General features: G+C 42.0%; 2 protein-coding genes across 10 annotated transcripts in view; one reads left to right on the forward strand and one right to left on the reverse strand.

Annotated features, from left to right (window-relative positions):
- The first annotated feature begins 630 nt into the window (after nt 1–630).
- LOC121074397 (influenza virus NS1A binding protein) lies at nt 631–18,156 on the forward strand. Of its 3 annotated transcripts, none has more exons than XM_040566449.1 (15): nt 631–877; nt 6,917–7,165; nt 8,520–8,646; nt 8,970–9,139; nt 9,225–9,300; nt 10,021–10,194; nt 10,624–10,749; nt 12,137–12,244; nt 14,396–14,522; nt 14,812–15,036; nt 15,137–15,258; nt 15,431–15,557; nt 15,638–15,769; nt 15,924–16,097; nt 16,695–18,156. In XM_040566449.1, exons 3-15 carry the CDS (start codon nt 8,536–8,538, stop codon nt 16,946–16,948), a joined length of 1,926 nt encoding a protein of 641 aa, XP_040422383.1. In that variant the 5' UTR covers nt 631–877; nt 6,917–7,165; nt 8,520–8,535; the 3' UTR covers nt 16,949–18,156. The 3 variants fall into 3 exon arrangements, with proteins under 3 accessions (XP_040422383.1, XP_040422384.1, XP_040422386.1); XM_040566450.1 differs by having other exon boundaries at nt 8,524–8,646; XM_040566452.1 differs by lacking the exon at nt 631–877 and adding an exon at nt 6,167–6,505.
- A 1,005-nt stretch (nt 18,157–19,161) lies between these two features.
- The window catches only part of SWT1 (SWT1 RNA endoribonuclease homolog), a 45,393-nt gene continuing 41,367 nt past the window's right edge, over nt 19,162–23,187 (reverse strand). For 4 of the 7 annotated variants that reach the window (XM_040566444.1, XM_040566438.1, XM_040566437.1 and 1 more), the window contains one exon: nt 19,162–20,532. In XM_040566444.1, the coding sequence (XP_040422378.1) occupies nt 20,479–20,532 (54 nt within the window). In that variant the 3' untranslated portion in view covers nt 19,162–20,478. The other 3 variants (XM_040566436.1, XM_040566439.1, XM_040566440.1) reach the window with 1 other exon arrangement.

Raw genomic sequence — 23,187 nt, forward strand, 5'->3', positions numbered from 1 at the left:
TAGGAAGATATGATTTATCTCGAAAAGCAGGGGCATATTTCACATTCGGATGGGAAAACGCCTTTATCCGAGCGGCTCACAGAGTCTGAGGCCAGAGCCGGCTGCCACACAGGGCAGGCTGCCACGGGGAGCGTCCGGCACTGCGCCAGCTGCCCTCAGGTTATGCCTGTCCACGTATCTGGCTGTCTTCAGCTACAGGCCCAGGTGAAGGGAGGCCACCATAGCTGGGGAGGAAAGGCGTGACTAGGTGTGAGAAACAAAATCATCGAACTGGGCGTGCTTGAACTAAGAGCTACCAGTAAGGGCGCAAGGGCATCCGCTCAGACACGGCCCAGGGCCAGCCTGGGCCTTCTCTCACGCCGCCGCCGCCGCCTCCTTCCCCTTCGGGCGCGTTGCCGGGGGAAGGCCTCCCGCCTCCCGCCTCCCGCCTCCCCTCACGGCCCGCCGGCCGCCACCGGCTCCCGCTCCCCTCGGGCGGCGGTAGCGCCCCCATCCTCCCGCCGGCCACCTCGCCCTAACCCCCTCGGGAGGCAGGGAAGGACGGAACGATAGAGGGCAGGAAGGAGGGCGGAGGCCGGGAGGGCGCGATGCCGCCCGCCCCAGCGCCGCCTCCCGCCCGCCCCGCAGGAGGCGGGGGGCGCCGCGGGTTCTTCCTGCTCCGGCAGCGGGTCCTCGGCGCTGCGCCCGCGCTCCCGCTCCGCTCCGCCTGCGTCCTTCCTTCTCCCTCGCTTTCTCCCTCCGTCTCTCCGCCGCCGCCTCGACCCGCTCCGCTCCGCTCCCTCTTCCCGGCTGGCTGGGGCTGCGTCTCCGCCTCGGCTTCTCCCGCAGCCTGGAGCCTCCCAATATGAACGGCGTCGTCTGCGCTCAGAGGCACCAGGTGGGGTGGCGGCGGGGCCCGGGGGGCGGCGGGGGGCCGCGGCGCTTTGTTCCCGGCGCGGGGCATGGCGGCGGGCGGGGCGGGCAGCGCCGTGGGACCGGCAGGGCGAGCGGAGCCCTCCGCCTCCCCGCCGGGCCGGGGCGTTCTGCTTTTTTCGAAACATTTCTCAAATCCCGAAGTTGCGCTGAGGAGAAGAGGCGTGATCCGCCCTCAGGCGGCGCCCCAAGGTCAGGCCGCCGGCCGAGCCCCTCAGCCTTAGCCTGGCCGCCCGAGGAGAGCGCCCGGAGCCGGGCCTGGCGCGCGGCGGGTCGCGGCCGTGGGCCGAGGGAGGGATGCGGGCACGGGCACGGCCCCCCCGACACCCGCATCGCTTCTGGGAGCGGGCTGCGGGCCCGTCGGTGCTGCTGGAGGCGGGCGATAAATCAAACGCCCTCTGGGCGTTAACGCTCGAGGGGAGGGGGAGAGCCACGGCAGGGCTGTGTGCCTGCAAGCCCGCCTGGCCGGCGGCCTCTCGGAACGCCTCAGAGGCTTTTCAAGACGGGGAACACCCCGGCCTCGGCAGTTTCACTGCTGCTCCCAAGACTCCCAGAAACATAAAAAGCGAGTTGGTTGCAGTTCTGTGAAGGGTGAAAAAATGTTGACAAAGTGAGAGGCGAGGCATCCGAGTTACTTACGAAGGAAGGATAGCAAGGCCGAGTGGTGACAGACTAGTGGAAATTCAGTATCATATAACTCTCTCCTTATTCGTCACAGTTTGTGAAGGGGAAATTCTTTTTTTTTTTTTTTTTTTTTCAATGATGGGTGTGTAGACATCACATTTATCCTTTTCCGTCAGGGATCTACAAAGTAAGGAACTAAGCAGGATGTACTGCTGCGATGGTGAGATCGGTGTAATTTTAGAAGGTGGATTTTGTCACCGCAAACCCAGCTCCTGGAGCACAGACAGGATGCAGCAGTCAGCAAATACATGCCAATTAGGAAATGGTACTTTAGCTACTGTAAATAGGTATAATTTCTTTCCTCAGTTTGAGTGTTTAAGAAGTGGGGAGTGTTAAAGGCAAAAACTGCCCAGCTGGGAGGGATGAGACAACAAACAAACCCAAACAGTTTGCTGGTTGTGTGATAAACATTTGAAGAACTGTAGGAAGTGTGTTGGTAGAAATCCATGGGGGTAGGGGGTGGGAGAGAAATGTTCAGGTTTTAAGAGACTACATATGAGGCAGAAAGTAGACAAAGACAATGAGAACAACAACAAAAAAGTTTTAACGAGGTGAAAAAGGAGAAGAGGAAGTGCAGAACTGGTATGGAAAAAGGAACATGAGACAGTGAAAGAGAGTGTGTCAGAAGCATGGCAGAAAAGCACTGGAAATGAGTCCTAACTGGGCAGCTGGTGTGTTGCAGCTGAGTTGTAGTGGAAGGAGCAGTAACATTCTAGCACAAAACCTGCTTCTTGTAAATTTTTCTAGGTCTTCAAGCACACGTTTGTGTATACAGAGCTCTGTAGCCTTGCTCTCTGTAATGCAGTCCAAGTATTGCATTTTCTTGGACTGCATGTAAAAGGTGTTGGAAAACGTCCATAGTACTTTCTCCTTTCCCTTCAGTCCTTAACTGGTGGTAGCAAATGCTCTATCCCTTTCTCCTCACTGTGGGGACATGGGGCATGGTGTGGGTTGATTTGCAGCAAAACACAACAATTTCATTTACAGGTTAGTTACCAACCAGAGTAAATGTGTAGTGGAAAATAACCAAAAAGTAAATACACAAACCAACGTTGATACATAATCTATGAGTCTTTACTTGTATTAAATCACTGGTGTAAAGAAGTTGAGTCAGTTCAGTGGTGTAAATTATGTTGGTATATGTTTTAGCCCATAGTATTTTACCCAAATTCAAACCCAGACATGAAAATGTATTATATTATGATATGGGTAAGGGACTGCAAGTACTCATAGGTCTGACCTACATTTCTTCTAAACTAGGCTGTGAAAAGCAGGAAAGCCCTCAGCGAGCAGAAAACATTTAGGAACACCAACTGTGGTGTTAAATTCCATTTATGTTCCACTGTATCAACAAGTGTCAATCATTGTATCAACAGGCACAATTTGTAATCAAAAGTTTTAAAAGCATCTCCTAAACTAAAACATTAACTGAAAAATCAATGGTTTAGCGTTGAGTCGAAGAGGTAATACCTTAATATGGTAAAAATCTTGTGCAAAATTGGCATAAAGCATCGACTTTAATTTTTTACTGAAGTACTGCACATGGAAGTACCACCGGACTAGACCCAAGTTCTCAGCTGGGAGGAAAAATAAATGGCACGTGTGGCGTTTGGCTGTGGGCAGCCTCAGCGCTGGGACCTGCCGGCCTGGTACCTCACCCGAGGCTGCAGCACGTGCTGTCCCCAAAAGTGGCTCTGTAGAGGACAGTCCTAGGTCATGGCAACGGGTTTAAGACCTCAGAGAAATTCAACAGTAATCTTAATGCAGGTTTTCTTTAATGGCTTTTAAAAATATCTTTGATGTTGGAACGTTTTCTGTGTGAGGGGATTGTAAGTACTGAACACAACCAACAATGTAAAATGTACTAATTATGACATTTAATTGCTCTTCTAACTGCCTGACCTAATCATATTTCAGTAGTGTTTGCATTGCAAGATAGGTGTAAGAGGAGAGTGTAGTGAAATATGAGAAGACATTGTTATTTAAATGAGTCTTTTTCAAAAATGCACCTATAAGTGTATATGCAGTGAAATGACGAGATGAGTTTAAGAGGAGAAAATTTCTCTTCTGGGAGTCAGCTAAGTGCAGTGAACTTATCGTGGAAAATTTTATCTGAGCTGTGAATCTTCCATAAGAAGATATACCACTGGAAATGGAGATCTCAGCCTGTGCATATGGGTAAGTGTTCGGGCACCGCAGCTACGGGATGCTAGTGACGTTTCAGTCGAGCGAGAAGGAGGCACCTGAGTCGTGGCGTTTCTCTGCCCGGCTGCAGCAGCGTGACGGGAGTGCTTAGCGCCCTCGAGCTGGCTCCTGGCTGTGGGGTGATGCCTCCAGGCTCAGCACCAGTCAAAATCCTTAAGGCAAATACTACAATGCAAACCCAGATCATTCGCTTCTTGCTTTGGTTTAAAACTGTGTGCAGGAAATAGGCCTTCTCTCAAGAAAGAATTTTCTCAAATGGAGATACCCAGTTCCTGCTCAGGAATGCTGGTTCTGTGGCTTTAAAGTCTTTAAATGATTCCATTTTGATGGAGCTTGAAAAGTAATTTCAGAGGTATCAGACCTCATGCTTTACCTAGCTTACAGTGATCTGTGACTGTTACACTTGATTAAAAAAAAATTAAAAATCCTGGAGAATTAAAATAATAATTAAAAAAAATGCTGATAGTTCTGGTGACAGTTCTTGATGGTGAGCTAGAAGGGAATATAAGCAAAAATCAGAAAAATTGATAATTAAAGGGCTACTTAAATTTCAAAGTGACCACAGAAAGGAATTTGTTTGTTGTACCTTTTTATAGCTTTTGAAGTAGCAAATGTTGTCATTCTTGGCTTTTTGTTGATTTTTAACTGATGAAAACAATTGTTCTACCATTGGTGTACCAAAACAGAGAGAACGCAGAATGCAAATAACACAAGCATATTCATTAATGCTACTTTTGAATACTAATATTAGCTGTGGTTTGCATACAACAGTATTAAAACTTACTGGCAGTAGTTAAGATGTTCAAACTCTTAGAAAACATTAGAAAATACTGCTAGGTGCATAAATGCAGAGTTTTCATTCATGTGCAAAGGAACACTTTGAAGGACAGATCTTTTGTTTAAGTCCAGAGTTATTTTGGATGCCCTTTATAGGTCTTGAAGGTTGTAAGCGAGCACACAGGACGAAGTTGAAACGCTGCCCATGAAATTAAGTTGTTCTGTTAGAACAGAACATGGTAGAACATGCCTGGAGATGCAGACGGAATGGGGATGGTTCTGGCGTTTAATTGAAATTATTTGAATAGTTGTCGTGTAACTTGAAATCTACCCAAAGCCTTGACACTGGTAATTAGCAGCAATTCCAGTGAATATTGAACAGGGGAGTACATAATGCGATGCGCAAGCAGGCTGGAAGCCTGTTTGTCTGGATATGGCAGCAATGTACATTTAATTTGCTTTGGTAATTGTGGACCTCAGAGCAGGTGAGCAGTGGCTGGATGGTGGTCCCTGGGAAGGAGAAGGCAGGTTTAAAACCTGAAATTGCAAATGCGGAGGTCTCATGGCTGTAACTCCTGTACATTTGAAAATAGTCTTGATGAAGCCCAACTTCTGCTACTTTCTTAGAACTTCTTTTTGAACTAGTTCACTGCCACGCTTGTGTTGAAATAGCATCTCTGCATCTTTGAACAAGAGAATGTTTCAAATGAGATGAATCTCCGTGGGAAGTGTGGACGCCAGGTTGTTTGCTTTGTTTTTAAGAAGTGAAACTCCTTGTTTGCTTTAGAAACTGGAGATGTTTTCCCTGCTGTACCAATAAGGCAAGAAGTATTGACTTCCAAATGCTTACAGTTGAATAATATTTGGTAAATAGAGTTCGGTTTCAGTTTTGTAACATGCCTGTAGGATCATTTTAAAAAAAACCATATGTTTAATGTACAGAGATTCTTTTCCCAGCAAAGTGTGCTGGGACGAGAGCGCACTGTGGGAAGCTGTAGTCCCTTGGGGTGCCGTGGTGCCCCCCGTGCTGGGGGTCCTGCTTGGCAGACAGGCACCGCTGCTGCTTGAGCGCAGGTGTTCCCTTCGTGTTCGTGCCTTTGCTAGTGGCCAAATGTAGTCAACGCTAATTCTGGCTACCTGGCTGTCTGCTGACTGCCACGGCCTCTCCTCAGGGTTGCGGGAAGCTGATAGGGGTGGATGGAAGCAGTTTCTTTCCCTGGGGAGCTGCTGTGCTGTGGGATAATGCCCCCTGCTGCCCGGGAGAATCGGTCCCGTGCTTGAGCTGCTGCTGATCTGCTTGGAGTCCGAAGGAGAGCCAATTCCTGACAAAATGATCCTGGCTGTGGCCAGGCAGGAGAGCCACGGGGCTCTTCTGCCTGCTCTGTAGGTGACTTCTAAGTTTTGACAAGGAGAAATGGGCTGCGCCTATTTTGAGGAAACCTGATTCCCAGCATGGCATTTAATCTGTAGCTACAAATATCACTTGGGAACTGCAGCGGGGAACTCAAGTGGATGAAGTGATCAATGTTTTCCCGAGGCGGCAGCAGGGTCATGGAAAGTTCCAGAGTGGGTGGTTGTTGCCTGCTCCCTCCCTGCTGCTGCTCCTCCTCCTCTTCTCCCCTCCCCGAAAAGGCCGGCATAAACAGCCCCCGCACGAAGGATCCCACCAAAGCTACCCCGGGCTGCAGTGTCAGCGTGGGGCTTGGCTGCAGCTGACGGGTTCTGCTCGGGGGTAGTGAAGAGACTTGTTATCCAAGAGGTTGTCGTGGAAAACAACAATTTCTGACTTTATAGTTGTTTTTTTTGGAAGTACCTAAGACTGGAGACATGCCCAGTCCTTTCAGACGTGTCCTTAATCCATCTTCGGTCCATTTTAGGCATTTAGGAGAAGAAGGATACAAGTAGACAAGTACATGTAAAGTAACAGGTAGGAGGCATGTGGAGTGGCTTCTTTTTTTATATATGTTTAGTAGTTTTTATTTTGTTACTTAAGAGTTTGTCTTCTTGTGTAAGCAAGCAGTAATATCTAGATATAGGAAGTGCTGAAAGTCAGGATTGGTAAGGAATTGTCTGAAAATTGGATTCAGCTGTTTGTTTTTTTTCTAAATATTGCTGTAGCTACTATCTTGTCTCTGTGTGGATAGGAATTGGTATGGTGCACCTGTTGTTAGACATGAGGATGTAGTGGTGTCAATATGGAATTTCTCAGGTTGTTCTCTCTTTGTCTAGAAAACTTGTTTTTGGGGGGTCAAGAACTTCTACTTTAGGAGACTAAATTTCACCAGAAATATGTGGTAGCATTATATATTGTCCTTACTTGATAATTTCTTTATTGCAGATTATGATGCACGATTATCACAGAAGAAATTCATGTCTATAGCTCTTAAGGACTTGATTACATCATCTTCAAGCCTGGATAGTTTTGGAATCCATATTGCAGCTGCAAAGACACGTCTGTTTTTGCATTTCAACAAACATCTTCCCTGTCAGAGGATACTGAAACTGAAGTGCTCTGTTTTGACACAGGGATACCATTGGAATAATTTAAGACCTCCCAGTTAAAAATTTACAGTAATATATTTGCTAGGTAAGTTAATACTGGTAGGTGTGTATTCAATAATTAATAGTTTTGCTGAAATTCTGTGACTTTAAAAACTTCCTGTCCTCTTTTTTTTTTTTAATTTTAAATTGTAACAATTGAAAATCTATGCAAATAGAAACATCTGGAAGTAAGACTGTTGCCAGTTTACAGTCAAATACTGTCTGTATTAAGTGAAGGTAAAACAAGTGGAGTAAAGCTAGAATTATTTGTGTGGAGCTTGCTATTATTTTTGTACTGTTTATTTCCAATTTTTGTATTTTACTGGGGGGGTTGTTTAATCTTTTGCATTTCTTTTAATTTCAGATGGAAATATAAATTATTGCTGATAATGTTACTAGCATTCCATGTATTATTTCCTCTAAAATTGTTGAGGAAATTTTACTTTTGCATATGTTGGCAACTCAAAGATTTGAGAGAGAGACAAATTCAGTATGTCATCTCAGGGTCATGTTTTAGTACTCTTAGTTAGCTTCCTATTTGTTAAGAGGACTTTTTTCTAAAGTGCTTAGATTAAAAAAAAAAAAAAAAAAAAAGGAGAGAGAGAGTTAAATGACTTACAAAATAGCTTTCAAATTCAAAAGATAGATAGTTTCCTGAAGTTATATTTCCAGTCTTGGTCCAAGTTGCATGAGGTGACATGTTTGTATATGGGTAAGATGTTCAGGAGAAGTTGCTTTAGCTTCATGAGGACTTAAAATACATGGTGGTGATACAGAATATATTTCAATCTGTCTGTTTTCTTTTATAGTTTTCAGCTACTCTGAAATATTTCAACCATTACACTCATAAAATCAAGCAACTTTTTTTTTTTTAATTTCTCTGGCTATTTGACTTCCCTTTTTACTTCAAATTCTCAGTTCTTAGTTTTTGATGCAGGTGCTTTTTAGGTCTGTGCAGAAATAAATCTGGTCAATATGACATTTTATGCAGTGAGCAGAAAATAGCAATGAATCTTCCAGATCTGATCTTCGTGGAGGGAAATAAAGCTTCTTGCCTAATCCAGAGGTTTCCAACTTGCTCACAGAGAGCAAGCACAGGTTCAGCATCTGTTTTTGGAGCTGGTACCTGCAGAAGTGATGTGGAAAAATTGAAAGGGAAAAAAAAAAGAAGTTGTGGAGCATCTCACTTCGAAAAATCATTAATCTGGTCAATCCGAAGTATTGTTGTTAACACATAGTCATCAGCAGTAGTACTCTTGTAGTTTTTCTTTTTTTTTTTTTTTCTGAGGTGGATGTTTTTTTGAAAAAGTTCTTACGAATGTTTGCAAGTGTTGTGTTAATTGTACTTCTATATGGAAGCAAAATGTTATATCTGAAAATGATACGCATTCTGTTCTCAGCCAGACCAACTCCAAAATGATTCCTAATGGATATTTGATGTTTGAAGATGAAAATTTCATCGAGTCATCTGTTGCCAAACTAAATGCCTTACGTAAAAGTGGTCAGTTCTGCGATGTCCGACTCCAGGTAACTTTTTTCCTCTCATGTATTATGGTTGAATGTGTTTTTTCATTGTTTTGTAGTACTATATATATTTTTTTTTCTGGAATTTTATATTTTTCCATATTTAAAAGAAGAAAGATACTACTTTGAGAGAAACACTATACAACACTAATGAGTTTTTTCAGATGAAGTAAGTTGAAGGCAGTATTGATTAATTTATTGATTAATAAATTGATTTGAATGGGGCCATTCACTTGGGAAGGTCTTTATACTGCGTTACAATATAAATGTATTTTTTAAGAAAATCTTACAACCCTGTGGATTTTTTATCTGTTTTTTAAATAAAGGTGTGTGGACATGAGATGTTGGCGCACAGAGCTGTGCTGGCTTGCTGCAGTCCCTACCTGTTTGAAATCTTCAATAGTGATAGTGATTCTCATGGAATTTCCCATGTCAAATTTGATGATCTCAATCCAGATGCTGTTGAAGTTCTGTTGAACTATGCCTATACTGCTCAGTAAGTACTTTACTGAGAAATGAGAGAGGGCAAGTTTTAATTATAAAGAATCAAAGTAACGAAGTTACGTTTCTTTCTTCAATAGGTTAAAAGCTGATAAAGAACTGGTGAAAGATGTATACTCAGCAGCAAAGAAGTTGAAGATGGAGAGAGTTAAGCAGGTACAGTTCTCAGCTCTTCCAGAGGTCTGTTCTGTTTTCTCAGTCAGACAGTGTTATGCTTTTTGGTGGTAATGGGACTAAAAAATGATTCTGTGGAAAAAGTGCTTAGCGGGTAAGCTTTTGTGTAGTGTTAATTTGAGTGATATCAGGATGTATTGCTTCGGTTTGTGTTATCTTTGTGCTGAAGGGCACTCTGAAGCTAAGTTTTTATTTGTGCACGTGTAAGTAAAATGGCTTATGAATCTTAGCTGGTTAATTACCTTAAGGTTCATGGGAGCACTGATGTGCTTGGTTGTTTTGGGGGGGGCATAATTGGCTCTGTAACTCTGTGGCAGTGGTATGTGAAAAAGGAATAACCCACACACTGCGGAATGTAAGTTTTGAACTTGGTTTCCAAAATGCTTGCTCTTGCTGAAAATGGGGATACCTTTGACAAGGGAATTGGGATTTGTCTTCACTGAATTGCAGGTAGGCAGTTTTGAACAGGTTTGCAAAGAAACGCATATATGTAAGTAGCTTTTATATGTGTAGGATGTTCTTCTAATGTATGCATATTCTTATGGAAGGCGGCACTTCATTTACAGCAGCTAGTGCGGGGAGATGACAACAGACAAACAGTCACTGTTCTGCAGTTAAAAAAACTTGTTTCTGTGTGTTGGGGTGGATAATTTGTACATACAAAAATCGTGTAAATTAAGATGCAGCTTCCTTTTTTAAAAGGTTTGTGGTGACTACTTGCTCTCCAAGATGGATGTTCAGAGCTGCATCTCTTACCGAAATTTTGCAAGTTGTATGGGAGACTCACGTTTGTTGAACAAGATTGATGGCTACATTCAGGAACATCTTTTGCAGATTTCAGAACAGGAGGAATTTCTCAAACTTCCACGGTTAAAGGTTAGCTGAAGTTTGTAGACTTACTTTTGGTATGGGACTGCAGGCAATGTGAAGGGAGTTACAAATCACCTTTACAAAAAGTAATCCAAGGAACAAACATAAAGCTTTCCTGCTCCCAAAAGGGAAGCCATAGTATGCTGAGTTTTAAAAAACAACATGAACATTCTGTATAATATTCATGCTAATGTGCAACTTGACTGTAGAGCCTATGCACTGTCATCCTTGTCTAGAATAAAACGTAACTGCAGTTGTACTTCAATGAGCTTACTAGTTTCTACTGCACAAACTGAAAGCTCCTGCTGTCTTCTAGCTCCACTGAAAAGCAGGAGTAATGCTCACTCTGTAAAGTGTGGTATGCTGCAAATAAAAGGTTAAAACCTGTGGAGTAAATCATCCAGTAATTCACTTCCCTTCCTCTTCTATTTCAAGCTTGAAGTAATGCTTGAAGACAATGTTGGCCTACCTAGCAATGGCAAATTGTACACAAAGGTAATCAACTGGGTACAGCGCAGCATCTGGGAGAATGGAGACAGCCTGGAAGATCTAATGGAAGAGGTTAGTCTTTAAGAAAATGGGATTAAACGTCTTTTTCTTTTTTTTTTAATATAGAAAAAATCAATATGAAGGATGATCCCTTTTTCTTTTTTTTTTTTTTCCACTTTTTTAACTATGACCCTAAAGAATTTAAATTTTACTGTAGGTACCCCTAAGCTGAGAAACTGGGGGGGTGTTCAGGTGAGCTGAATGAACTGTTCAGTCTGGTCTTCCGCTTTCCTTTTTTGCTCACTATGTGCTATATAGTAATCTCAAAAGTGGCATGTATCTTGCTTTAGAACTGGGGAGGTGGTACTGAAACTTGCTGTAGATTCTTGATGTTTTCCTTTGCAGGTTTTACTTGTAAATGCAAAGTAGGTAAAAGCTTCTAATGGTTGTTCCTCCCCATTGATTTATCTCCCCATAGGTTTATTAACAAAACTAGGATACCAAGGCTGAAGAACCAAGAAGAAACCTCAAGTGTATTGACACGTACAGAAGCAGCAGTCCTGCCCCAGTTCTCCTAAGAAAATCCGCTGTGGGCAGAGAACGATGATGATGATTTAATGGTGTTTACTTACTCCTTTACAGGATATATTATTTTAAAAGTTGTGTGTTATTAAATGGCTTTACTCATGAATAATAATGCTAGATGTAGCCTGGGCAGTTTTTAATGGAAAAATTGGTGGGGAATTGAAATTTCTAATTGGCTGGAAAAAATGGGCTTTAGAAATAGACACCAAACATCAAAATTTTCCCAGTTTGTTATTACAGGCACGGTAGATCTTCAGAAACACTTGTATAGGCAAAAGTACATGTTGATAACTGTCATACCTTCTTGAGTGTATATTTCCTCTTGGAATAACTAATTTTAAATTTTGATCATGTTGAAATTCAGATGCATTTCATTGAAACAGTTGCATCTGATGTTTAGACGTGGACAACAGTTTCTTCCAGAGCTTAAATTTGTGTTGTCTTCCCTCATCCCCATACCTTTCTTTTAGAGTCCACTGTTGGCTTCCCTTAACTCTTTCTGGTCAACATAAATATGTGTATTTTTCAGAGCAGAAAACTTGTTTGCGGGGATAACAAAAATGCTTGCATGAGATTGTGAATTTGTGTAATTCTGCAAATTAATGTACCTCTTGCTTGTCTAATGTTTCTGTGCTGGAAAAAACAGTAGAAGTCCTTGGAAACCGAAGATTTCTTTCAAGCTGAGAAAGTAAGGAACCTTCATCCAATGTTTGAAGATTGCCACCATGACATCTGCTTCCTTTTAGTTTTGTCATTCCGCTAGATTGAGATGAGATGACGAGAAGTATGCTGGCGACTGCCTTTTGTAATCTGCCTGTAGCTAAGTAATAATGGAGACAGTAGCCACATGGGTATTCTGTTGTTGTTTTTGCAGGTTCAAACGCTGTACTACTCAGCTGATCACAAGCTGCTTGATGGAAATCTGCTAGATGGACAGGCTGAGGTGTATGGCAGTGATGATGACCACATTCAGTTTGTGCAGGTACAACTTGCAGAGAGTCCGAGGTAACCTCAGATAGACTGGAGCAGTTCACAGCAACCTGAAGTCTTGTATACTGTAGCAGAGGAAGCAGCAGTAGCTTTAATGGTGAAATACATGACAAGAAAGCATATCTTTCTCAAAACTGCTGGACGCAATGATTTAGACTCTGTCAGTTTATCAGCAGACTGACTCAAAGTGAGCCTTTGCAAAATTAAGTGCTTTAGGTTTGACTTTTAAATAAATCTTGGGCTGTTAGAAGGAGGAAAAGGTAGAGAAGCAGTCAGCTGTAGCAGGTCAGTTGTAGCTTAGTAGAAATGTCCAGGAAATCATCTCCAAGAGACTGAAAAGAATCGTGGACTGACTGCTTGGCTTGCAGTTTTCCTGTTCGTGAGACTGACTTATGCATCTGTTAAGATTTTGGCACAGAAAAAGATTCCAGACATAAGTTCTAAGCTTTTAGCTGCCAGCATCCATTTCTTTTGTTCAGCTGTATTGGTAATGTGCAAGAGAGATTTAAAAAAGCATCAGTACATAATTTCTGAGCCAGAGAGGGCTGATGCTTTGACTGTCTTGTGTTTTTTGAGATTTTTTTTTTTCTTTTTTTACTGCCAGCCAAATATGGTACTGAATCTCAGCTCCTGCAAAACATGTGGCTTAGGACAATAGAGACTATTTAAGAAACAAACAAAAAAAATAAACAAAAGCTAATAAATGTAAATTGTCAGTTGCTTTATCCAAATATAGTTTAAATTCACTGAGCTAAAAGTATGTGCATTTTAATTCATAAGTGATGTGTGCAAGTATATATTTCTTGAAATTTTTTAGCAAATGATTATGTAAAATACTTCCATCTTGGAATGTGGATTTTAGAAGTGAAGAGAGATGAAAATGAAGCCAGCTAATATTCCTCTTGTTGTAATGTATCTTAGTAAACCTTCACAGATTTCACTACCTTTGGATGCTATTCCTCATAGTAGTTAAAAGCTAAGAGGTGAACTTTCCAAAATTTCTTCTTCAGTAATGAGGCCAAAGAGTCCTCAACTTTTTCTTTTTTAAATCCTTTTTGATAACTGGAATTAACAATTTCAGAAATTTGCATCCAGCCTTTGGAAAAGTCAGGCAGTCGAGAGAACATCAAAAGCGCATAGACAATGGGTCTGGAAAATGGGTCAGTAATTTTAAAATCTCTGAATTACAGATGTTTGCAATGTCAGTGACTGTTGAGGTAGTTTAAGGATAGAAGAATAAGCTCTTAACTGAATGAAGATTCAGAAACAAAAATGCTATCCACAAATAAATTGGTTTTCATGCAAAGCTGAGTGTAGCTGTCAAACTCTGTGTAAGGTTATCTATGAGTTAGATGGTGTGTTCTGGAGATCTTATGACAGTTTCCATAGAAATCAGACTCCAGGGAACTGTGCAGGCACTGTAAATTTTGGTCCTGTGGTTATAATGTCTCTTCTTAAAAAAACAGACAGAATTTTAACCTCCCTTTTGGTTCTTCAGACTCAGAAAAAGCCTGCATAATCCTACCAGCTGTGTCTGAAATGTGAAATTTTGGCTTTTCTTAGTTTAGCAAAATAATGTAAACTACAGTATAAATTTAATTGAAGAAGAAAAGAGAGCAGTAATCTCCTGTTAGTGGGAAGTATCAAGGGAGTAAAATCCAAGAAACGCCTAATCTGAACACAGAGAGGAACTGAACCGAAATTAATTCGTCTTCAGGGAATGAAGAGAATAGTTAATTCACTTCCAACAGCTTTATACAATTAACTCAAGTTCCAGAAGCAGAGTTCAAGTGTGGCTTCTACTTTGTGAATCATTTTTTTTCCAAGTAGATGGAGGTTTTTCCTTAGCCTTGAAAAACCTGCTAGTAATGCATATTCTTATCCAGGAATTTGAAATGATTTCTAGTCATACACCAGCAGTACAAAGGTGCAATCAGAGGATGAAATGAGTACCAAGCTAAGATGTAGGGTGGTGTTGGCAACTGTTGTTGAGTATGCAACAGTAGGTGGGCTATACATGATGCTCTGTGGAGGTGGTAGCTGAAGTGTTCTCTTGAATAGTTATGTATTAGCTCAGGGAAGCAAAGGTAGAAAGAGGAGCAGTCTCTGGCTAGGTTTCTGTAGCTGCCTTTTGATTTTGCAGAAGAAGCCACCACGTGAGAATGATCACAAGCAGATAAGTAGCAGCTCCTCTGGAAGTCTTTCTCCAAGTGCTACTGTTCAGAGTCCTAAACATGAATGGAAAATCATTGCTTCAGAGAAAACTTCCAGTGAGTATCTGAGGAGGCAGGGGAGTTGTCTAAAAGATGCATCTGGTGTTATGTACCCACCACCTCTCACACTCAAGGGTTCCCTTCAACATCTCTAAGCAGCACTTTTTCTTACTGATGATACACTAATTTGTGGGATGTTTCTAAAATAACTGGGGCCAAGCTGGGATCACCGATGCTTTGATCCTGTGTCCACAGGGCCATTAGAAATCCTGTGGAGTGTATAATTTGACCCAGAAAGTCCTAAGTCATTCGTATCAGTCTTCTCTCCTGTTCTCCTGACTTACAGGTAATACCTACCTGTGTCTCGCTGTTCTGGATGGCGTGCTGTGCGTGATATTCCTGCATGGCCGCAACAGCCCTCAGAGCTCTCCCACCAGCACGCCGCGACTGCTGAAGAGTCTGAGCTTTGAGCTTCAGCCAAACGATGTAATAGAGAAGCCCATGTCTCCCATGCAGTATGCTCGGTCTGGATTGGGCACAGCTGAACTTAACGGCAAGCTGATCGCTGCAGGTAAGAGAAGTAGGAACAGTTCTTTAAAACAGCTTGCTCAATTTGGAAGGGGTGCAATTGGTCTTTGGAAGTTTGATACCATTTAACCTTTTGATTTTAGGTGGATATAACAGAGAGGAATGCTTGCGCACAGTGGAATGCTATGATCCGCAGAAGGACGCTTGGACTTTCATTGCACCTATGAGAACACCGAGAGCTCGGTTCCAGATGGCAGTTTTAATGGTGTGTGGAGATCAGATGATATGTTGAGATTATGTAAACATAGGTGGGACAAATATTGGAAACCTTATAAAACAGTACTACAAGTTGCTTAATTGAATTTACAAGGTTACTAAAGTGGTAATGTTTTGAGTTGACCGCTTGTATGTGAAAGGTACACATTTTTTCCATTTAGGGGCAGCTATATGTCGTGGGTGGGTCAAATGGCCACTCGGATGACTTGAGCTGTGGAGAAATGTATGAGCCAGAAATAGATGACTGGACTCCTGTTCCGGAACTGAGAACCAATCGTTGCAATGCAGGTAACGCCTCTGCAGCTGATCAACTGTTATTTTCTTTATTAATTTATTAGCTTACTTATTATTCTTTCCTACATGAATAGGAGTATGTGCCCTGAATGGAAAACTTTACATTGTTGGTGGTTCAGATCCTTATGGCCAAAAGGGACTTAAGAACTGTGATGTGTTTGATCCTCTAACAAAATCGTGGACAAGTTGTGCTCCACTTAACATCCGTAAGTCTGCTGTGTAATTTGGGAGGGAGGGGAAAAAGGGCAGTTGCAAAACCATGGATTTTAAACAAAAAAGCTGGTTAAGTTTCAGCTGCTGTGGCAAGTTGTTAGTGCACTGCTTCTGTGCTGCTCTGTAACTCGTGGTGTTCGGTTGCAGGGAGACATCAGTCTGCAGTGTGCGAGCTCGGCGGGTATTTGTACATAATTGGGGGAGCAGAATCGTGGAACTGCCTGAGCAGCGTGGAGCGTTACAATCCAGAGAACAATACCTGGACTCTGATCGCACCCATGAACATGGCTCGACGGGGAGCTGGAGTGGCTGTTCACGATGGTAGGCTTCTGCAGTCTTACGCAGCCTCTTATGCTTAATGAATTTTTCATGTTGAGCTACGGTGAAAGTAGAACACGAAGGTGTATTCCTTTGTATTCTAATAAAGGGAGTAAAAAATACTGGAAGAACTTGGTTTATGCCTTCAATTACTTAAAAACTGTAACCAGAAAAATGAAAAGCTCTGACTTTAGGAGCATCTCGCCCAGCCCTTTTTTCTGTTTCTCTCTCTTTCTGTGTTTCTCTCTCTTTTCTGTGTTTCTCTCTCTTTTCTGTGTTTCTCTCTCTTTTCTGTGTTTCTCTCTCTTTTCTGTGTTTCTCTCTCTTTTCTCCCCCCCCCCCAAACATCACCCTTGCAGCTTCCAGAACTGCACCTGTTTGAATTTGGGCTTTGGAAATTATTTCAGACCAATCAGCCCTAATGATCAGAAGAGCTCAGCAGGTCAGTGCTGTGAGTCCAGAACCTAAAAAAAAGCAAGTTTCTGCCAGGAAACCCTTACGTTCCTTCGCTCTGGCTTGGTCTGCCGGGAAAGGAAGGCTGTGTTTGGAAGTATAGAGGGTGCTTAGCAGTGAAACACCAATTTTGTCTCTTTTTCATAGGAAAACTCTTTGTTGGTGGAGGCTTTGATGGCTCTCACGCGGTGAGCTGTGTGGAGATGTATGACCCTGCTAAAAACGCGTGGAAGATGATGGGAAATATGACTACTCCGAGAAGCAATGCCGGCATCACGACGGTGGCAAACACTATTTATGCAGTTGGGGGATTTGATGGCAACGAATTCCTGAACACAATTGAAGCCTACAATCCAGAATCAAATGAATGGAGCCCCTACACAAAACTTTACAAGTTTTAGGTGAATTAAATTCCCTTTTCAAACTAACAGGCGTAGTGATGTAATTGTGTTTCAGTAGAGGTACACTTGTGAATAGGGTTGGGGAGGGCATAGATGTTGCCAACAGCAACACAGAGCTTTTGCATATTGCATATTAATGTGCTGTACATATTTGTTTTGGAAAGAATATCAAGATGAAGGGTTTTTTGTGTATTTTAGAACTTTGTTTCAGGGTGGTGGTTTTTTTTTTTTTTTTTTAAGACTTTGACGATATTGCAAGAGAAACTAGATGGAGCATATCATTTCAGGAGCTTCCCCCAGTGTTTGTTTTTGTCACTTTGCACATTAAATGATGTTTTCTTTTCTGTACAATGTGTTCTTGGGGCAGGAAGTGTAAAGTTTATGGGGGGGATCGTTTTTTCATCAGGCCTTGTTTTCTTCAGTAACTGGAACAATCTGTAACAAGAAGCCTTATTTAAATAGATATAATGGCTATTTTTTTTATTAAAAAACCTGACATGCCTGCCAATACCTTATCTTTTATGATTGCCTTTTTATAACAGTTTTTATATACTCAACGGAGTATTTTATCTGTTGAAATGAAAACGGCAGATAAATGGTTATTGAAGCAAAAAGACAACCTTGGAGTTCACAGATAGTGAGTGGGACTGCAATTTACCACTGTAGTTGAGCTTCTGAGCTTTTGCCTCTGCTACAATATTGCAACTTAGTATGCAACACTTTCATTAGATCTAAATGGAGTTTCTGAACATAACATAGCTGTGACTTTCTAGCATGGGAAAATTACTTTGGCTCCAAGTATTTTGACAAAAACGTAGAGGGTGCTTTCTGTACAGCAGTTTTGTTACTAGGGTTGACCTAACATTTGTAAAACAAACTTAAGTGTGGGGTTTTTCTCATGTTTTTTAAACTCTTCCAAGTTGGCAATGAAAATGTATTCATCTGACTAGTAACTGTTTTAAGTTTATTTTTCTAATATTACAAACTGAAAATGTGATAGAACACCGATAACTTGACTTCGAATGTACTCATAGTGCTATGTTTTAGTTCACTTTCTCTATTCATATGGATAAAATGTTGGTTTGGATGACTTGGTGTTGAAGGTGTAGTGCTGCACATCTAAACTCCTGGTGCCAAGACTAGCACTTAACTGCTTGCTGCTCATGCAAACACATTAAAGGTACCTTTTGGGAAATCCTTGCACCACAGGCTTTGTGTGCTGTGTCTTGATGTTCATTTCTTTAACGAAACAGTTTACAAACAACTTACAACAGTGAAATGGGAGTTTCAGATGCACATAGGCTTCAGGCAAGCAACCTAGGACATTTAACTGAACTGCTGCAGCTCAGCCTTAGGGGGGTGAAGGGCTGTGTACCCCATGTGCCTGTGGTTTGAGATCCCTGAGCTCGTGGGTGCAGGCACCGAGGCCTGGCTCACCACATCCAGCTACTGCCCCTGGGTGTGAGAAAGTGTTGCTCCTAGGGGCCATGCAAATTGAAGTGGGGTGGTACTGAAGGTGCTATGAGAAATTGGTCCTGTGTCTGAATCATTTCAAGAAACTTCATTTAGGTGTGTTCCTAAGCATTAAGCAAGTAGGTATAGGAAATAAAGCTGCACCCATGGTGGTGCTTGTTTCTGTCCCCATGCCGTTCTGAACTCATCACCTCTCAACAAGGTAACAGCTGACTGATGCTACCACTAGGAACAGGCTTCTGCTACAGCGTGTTTCTACTTGATACCGTGTAATGCATCAGCAGCATACTACAGCTGGACAGCAGAGCAGAAAATCGAGACCAAGGAGTTACTGATTATGCCAAGCTGTAAAACTGGGTGTGTTCTCACAGGAAGAGTCTTTATAAGAAAAGAAAAGCTGAAGTAGTGTCTTAATCTGTCAACTCTCTCCCCCTAAAGTTTATCAAAAGTAGCCATGAGCTAAGGCAGACAAATGTAATGCACGTAAGTAGGTCTAATTTCCTATGTATATGGTACAAACTGCCAAATAAGATTATCTGAACACAGTGTCTTACCCACAACTGTGGGATAACAGCATCAATGGGAATATCCCCAATAAGAATTTTGCTCTGATAGTTACTTTTACAAGCTACTTAGCACTAGGCACTTCAAATCAGGGAAGAGAACTGCATTAAATTTGCATCCACAGCAGTTAAGCAAATAGAGTGAAAATAAAGCTTGTCAAAGCAACACTATCATCTAGAATTAACTGTCATTTATTATAACAATAAATTAGATTTTTATTTTTTTTTACAATAAAGATTTTTACAAATACATCCAAAAGTTAATATCAAAATAAACACTTCTAGAACTTTACTGGTCATCTCATCTCTATACAAATACATACATAAAAGAGGTAGCTTTAAAGGCCACAGCAGCAGTGAAAATGGCTGTTAGAAAGTTTTGTTGACTTAAAGCAGTTTTAGAAAGCAACAATACAATACATTCAACGAGAGATGTCACCTGAAGAGCAGAGGCAAGTCACTGTAACACAGAGGAAAAAAAATGCTTGTGTCTTTACAAGAAAAGATGACAGAAGGATGAGGACTTTACTAAAAGAATTTTTCTAGCAAGTTTCCACTGCATCAAGATTTAAGTGGATATTTTAACAAAGGAAAAACGCCACTTTCTTCTGAACTTAATACTTTTTTTTAAAGCATATTTCACATGCTTAATTACAAATGATCCTGGTTTCACTGCTGGTAACAGCCCAGAGTTTTCACTGGAAAAGGTCATACTGAATATTCTGACAAAAGTACTTAAAAAGAGGTTCAGGACAAACAGTTACATGAGTTGTGGGGTGTGTGTGTTGTCTGTTTGTTTGTTTTTAAATAAAACAAGCATTAATCCATTTCTTTCCTCATTCTATATCCTCCCTTCAGCCTTATGTAGTGCAGTACATAGGACACATATTGCATCTGTGTTTTAGTCCTTCATATCTGTAGGAGTGCAAGCATCATGGGCATCTGGCTTTGCAGTCAACTGCTTTCCTTCCAGTCTTTTCAGAGCCTAGATATCACAAAACCCTTTTTTCCCCACACTGTTCACTTCCAGAGTGCCAGGAGAAATAAAAACCTTACCCTTATTTTTCTGTATAACCATATAACTATTAGTAACAGCTCTGACTTCCAACACAAACTTCTAGCATTTAGAACACCGGTCCAGCACATCTTGGTGTGTCCCAAAATTTTGTTGTATCGATCCAGAGACCCTCACTTGAGACAGAAAATTCTACTAGCTTGCAACTGGCAGAAATTCTGACATTTAATGTTATACATGTATAACTTGTTTTTGTTTTCCCTTCAACTCAAATATAAAACGGCACCGTTGAGAAAGAAGAAGGCAGATTTTTTTGGCTCCGTGAATATTCCCTTCCCTCCCACCATGCCCCTGAGGAGCAGGACTTCATGTGGGCAAGGCAAACAAAAGGAGGTGAGCACCGCAGCTCCACACCTTGAGTCAAGTGTCACAGCCAGCCCCTGTTCTTTGCTTCCATGTGAGCAGATGCGTTGCACTGCTTAATAGTGTGCTCCAGCTGGGCCAGTTGGCAACATCCAACTTCCAGTCTTTCTCTAGAGACGAAAAGATACAAACCCAGGTTATCAGGACACAGTGGATCCCATTTTATAGACAGGAACATTTCAGCATATTGCTTTAAAACAGAATTCCAATGGATTCTAATACTGTGCTTTAACACTGTCAAAAGCAGAGAACATTCTGTACCTCTGGAAATCCAGATGTTAATCTTTTGCTGTAAAAATAAAGTAAGCTTATTGCAGAGCCAGCTAACCATTACATGCTCCCAGCTGTATCCTGCAATGAAACCTTTAAAATGCAACAGCCTAAAAGGCACACAGCAAACACTATTTCAATCTCAACACAAACCAAGCCTTCAACTAACACCAAATTTTGCCACTTTTCACAGAAGGTGTTTAGCTGCAGTTCAGCTCTGCAGTTCCTGTACATCTCTGGCCCACAGACAGAACCAAGTTCCACCCACAGTTGTTATGTTACAGAGATCCGCATTTTAGGCATGTGGAAAGTTTAACTTCAGTCTCTAGTGGGTATAGAAGGTCCTGTGGCTCTTGCACTTGCCTGACATCTGTATTTTTTCTGCTAATCCCTGGAGCGCCACCAATCACAGAAGAAGAGACACTTTTATAAGCTTGTGCTCGTAGAAGTTAAATATAAGAAACATTTTCTGGAGTCAGAAAAGCCCAAAGTCTGGTTTGGAACACAGGGCAGGCTGGCAGACAGTGATGGGTTTTGAAATAGTAGCTCGGCATGTGAAAACCTTTCCAATGCCAGTGGTTCCTCTGAAAGAAAGCACAACAAACCTTCCATCTTCACAGTGCTTAAGTAAGCACTGGCAAAATGACCGGAGCCAGGACATTCTTTCCGCATGTCTCGCTTCCTAAAAATCAACCTGCAGACACCGAACCACCACAGGTCTGCTGCATTTGTACCTCCTCACGTGGTTTGAGGGTTTTTTCCTGCACACTTTGCCTTTTCTCTAAGCTGTAAACTTGCCAAAATACCTGTTCTTGTTTTTGTCTCCAAACTTGGAATTAGTTGGTAAAAAAAAAATCCACACATCTACACACAAGTTATTGATGCAGCCACTCCCCCACATTATCTGCTGGGTAACTGCCAGTATTTGCAGACAAATGTAACATCTGAGCCGGAGCAGCCACCACAAGGTGCTGCTTGCCTACCAAGACAGTGGCTGCACAGCTTGAAACCTGCTGTCCTGACTCAAAGAAAATACAATTTATTACCATTTTTAACTAAAAAACGATATTACAAAAGACAAACTACACAGTTGTGATCTATATAATTGTAGAGGCAATTTCCATAAAATGCAAGAAACAGCAGTAACTTTTGCCTTAAAGCTGCTAAAAACAGGGGTTTTACACAAATACCTTAAAAAAGCCAAACTGCAACTCAGCAAAGTGGCAGAGCTGCTTTGGATGTTTTGCTTTTCATTGTAATACACAAAGGTAGTTTAAAAAAATAATCAGTGTTGAAAGGCCACTTACATCAGCTTTCTTGACAGAACAGGGATTTTATAATGGTAGGTACAATTCGAACCATCGCTCTTATGTTTGCATATTTACACACGCAGTAAATCTCTTGACTACAGAGACTGGTTATTTAATAGACCTTTGTTTCGAAAGAGAAACCTAAACCTGCTTACACAAAAAACATTCTGCAGCTTTGGTTTTCCAAGATACTTGCTGAAAAGAACATTTAAAAGACTCTCCTTAAAAAGCAGGATTAAATCACGACTGCAGCCTGAGGGCTACCAGACCAGCCTCTTAAATCTTTTTCCTTTTTAAACCATGCCAAGCACAAATTTATGCACTTTACTTTCTCCATGGCTGTACCCATGCAGATTTTATTCCCATCAGCTAGATCTGTTAGGTTTTCTTTCACTTGATCAACTTCTAAAACACATACATGTGTATATCTATATCTATATATTTGAATATAATACAATTCAAACTAAGGCAGTTAGAAGGATACACACCATACCCTCGGCACTTTTCACTCTCACAGGTCACTTAGGTTGGAGGATCAGCCCGCCAGTGCAGACGACTGAAGAGCAGTTAAAACAAACAGCATTTCTCTGGACATAACGCCCAGCACTGGCAGAGCCGCACTGACGACCACCCATCCTCCAGCCAAAGGAGCTCCATCGCCAGGTCCAACCTCTCCAATGCTGCAAGCGCCTCAACAGTCTTTAGAGAGGAGTTCTTAAAAACTGGCACAGAGAAATAGCTCAGCTGAGCCTTGGGTAATAAGTCACCCATATCTAATTAAAATCTCCCCTACGTTATTCTAGCAGCCGCTGTGCAATGGCTAAAATGGTAAATTGCATGATACTAGCACAGGATTTACACCGCGGAACAGTGCAACATTTTAGCTCACATGTAATTACCACAGTTCCCGCCTGAAATAATTTTAAATGGGTCGAGAGAGGGTGTTTCTGCACCTTCCAAAACACAGTGATGGATGGCGGACGGCAAATACCTTCCAGCAGACCACCGGGCCTGTCCCGAGGGGTGGCGAATGCAGCAGGGCACGAAACTGCTGGAGGCGCCGTGAGACCCTGCTCGGCGTGGCGATGGCAGCGTGAGGGTGGCGAACATGGCAGGGCGCCCGCAGGACCGGGACCAACGTACAGGAGGCGGGGGAGTTTCACGGGGATGGCTGGGGCCGTGGTT

Source organism: Cygnus olor, chromosome 8 (genome assembly GCF_009769625.2).
Source record: "Cygnus olor isolate bCygOlo1 chromosome 8, bCygOlo1.pri.v2, whole genome shotgun sequence".
Lineage (NCBI taxonomy): Eukaryota > Metazoa > Chordata > Aves > Anseriformes > Anatidae > Cygnus > Cygnus olor.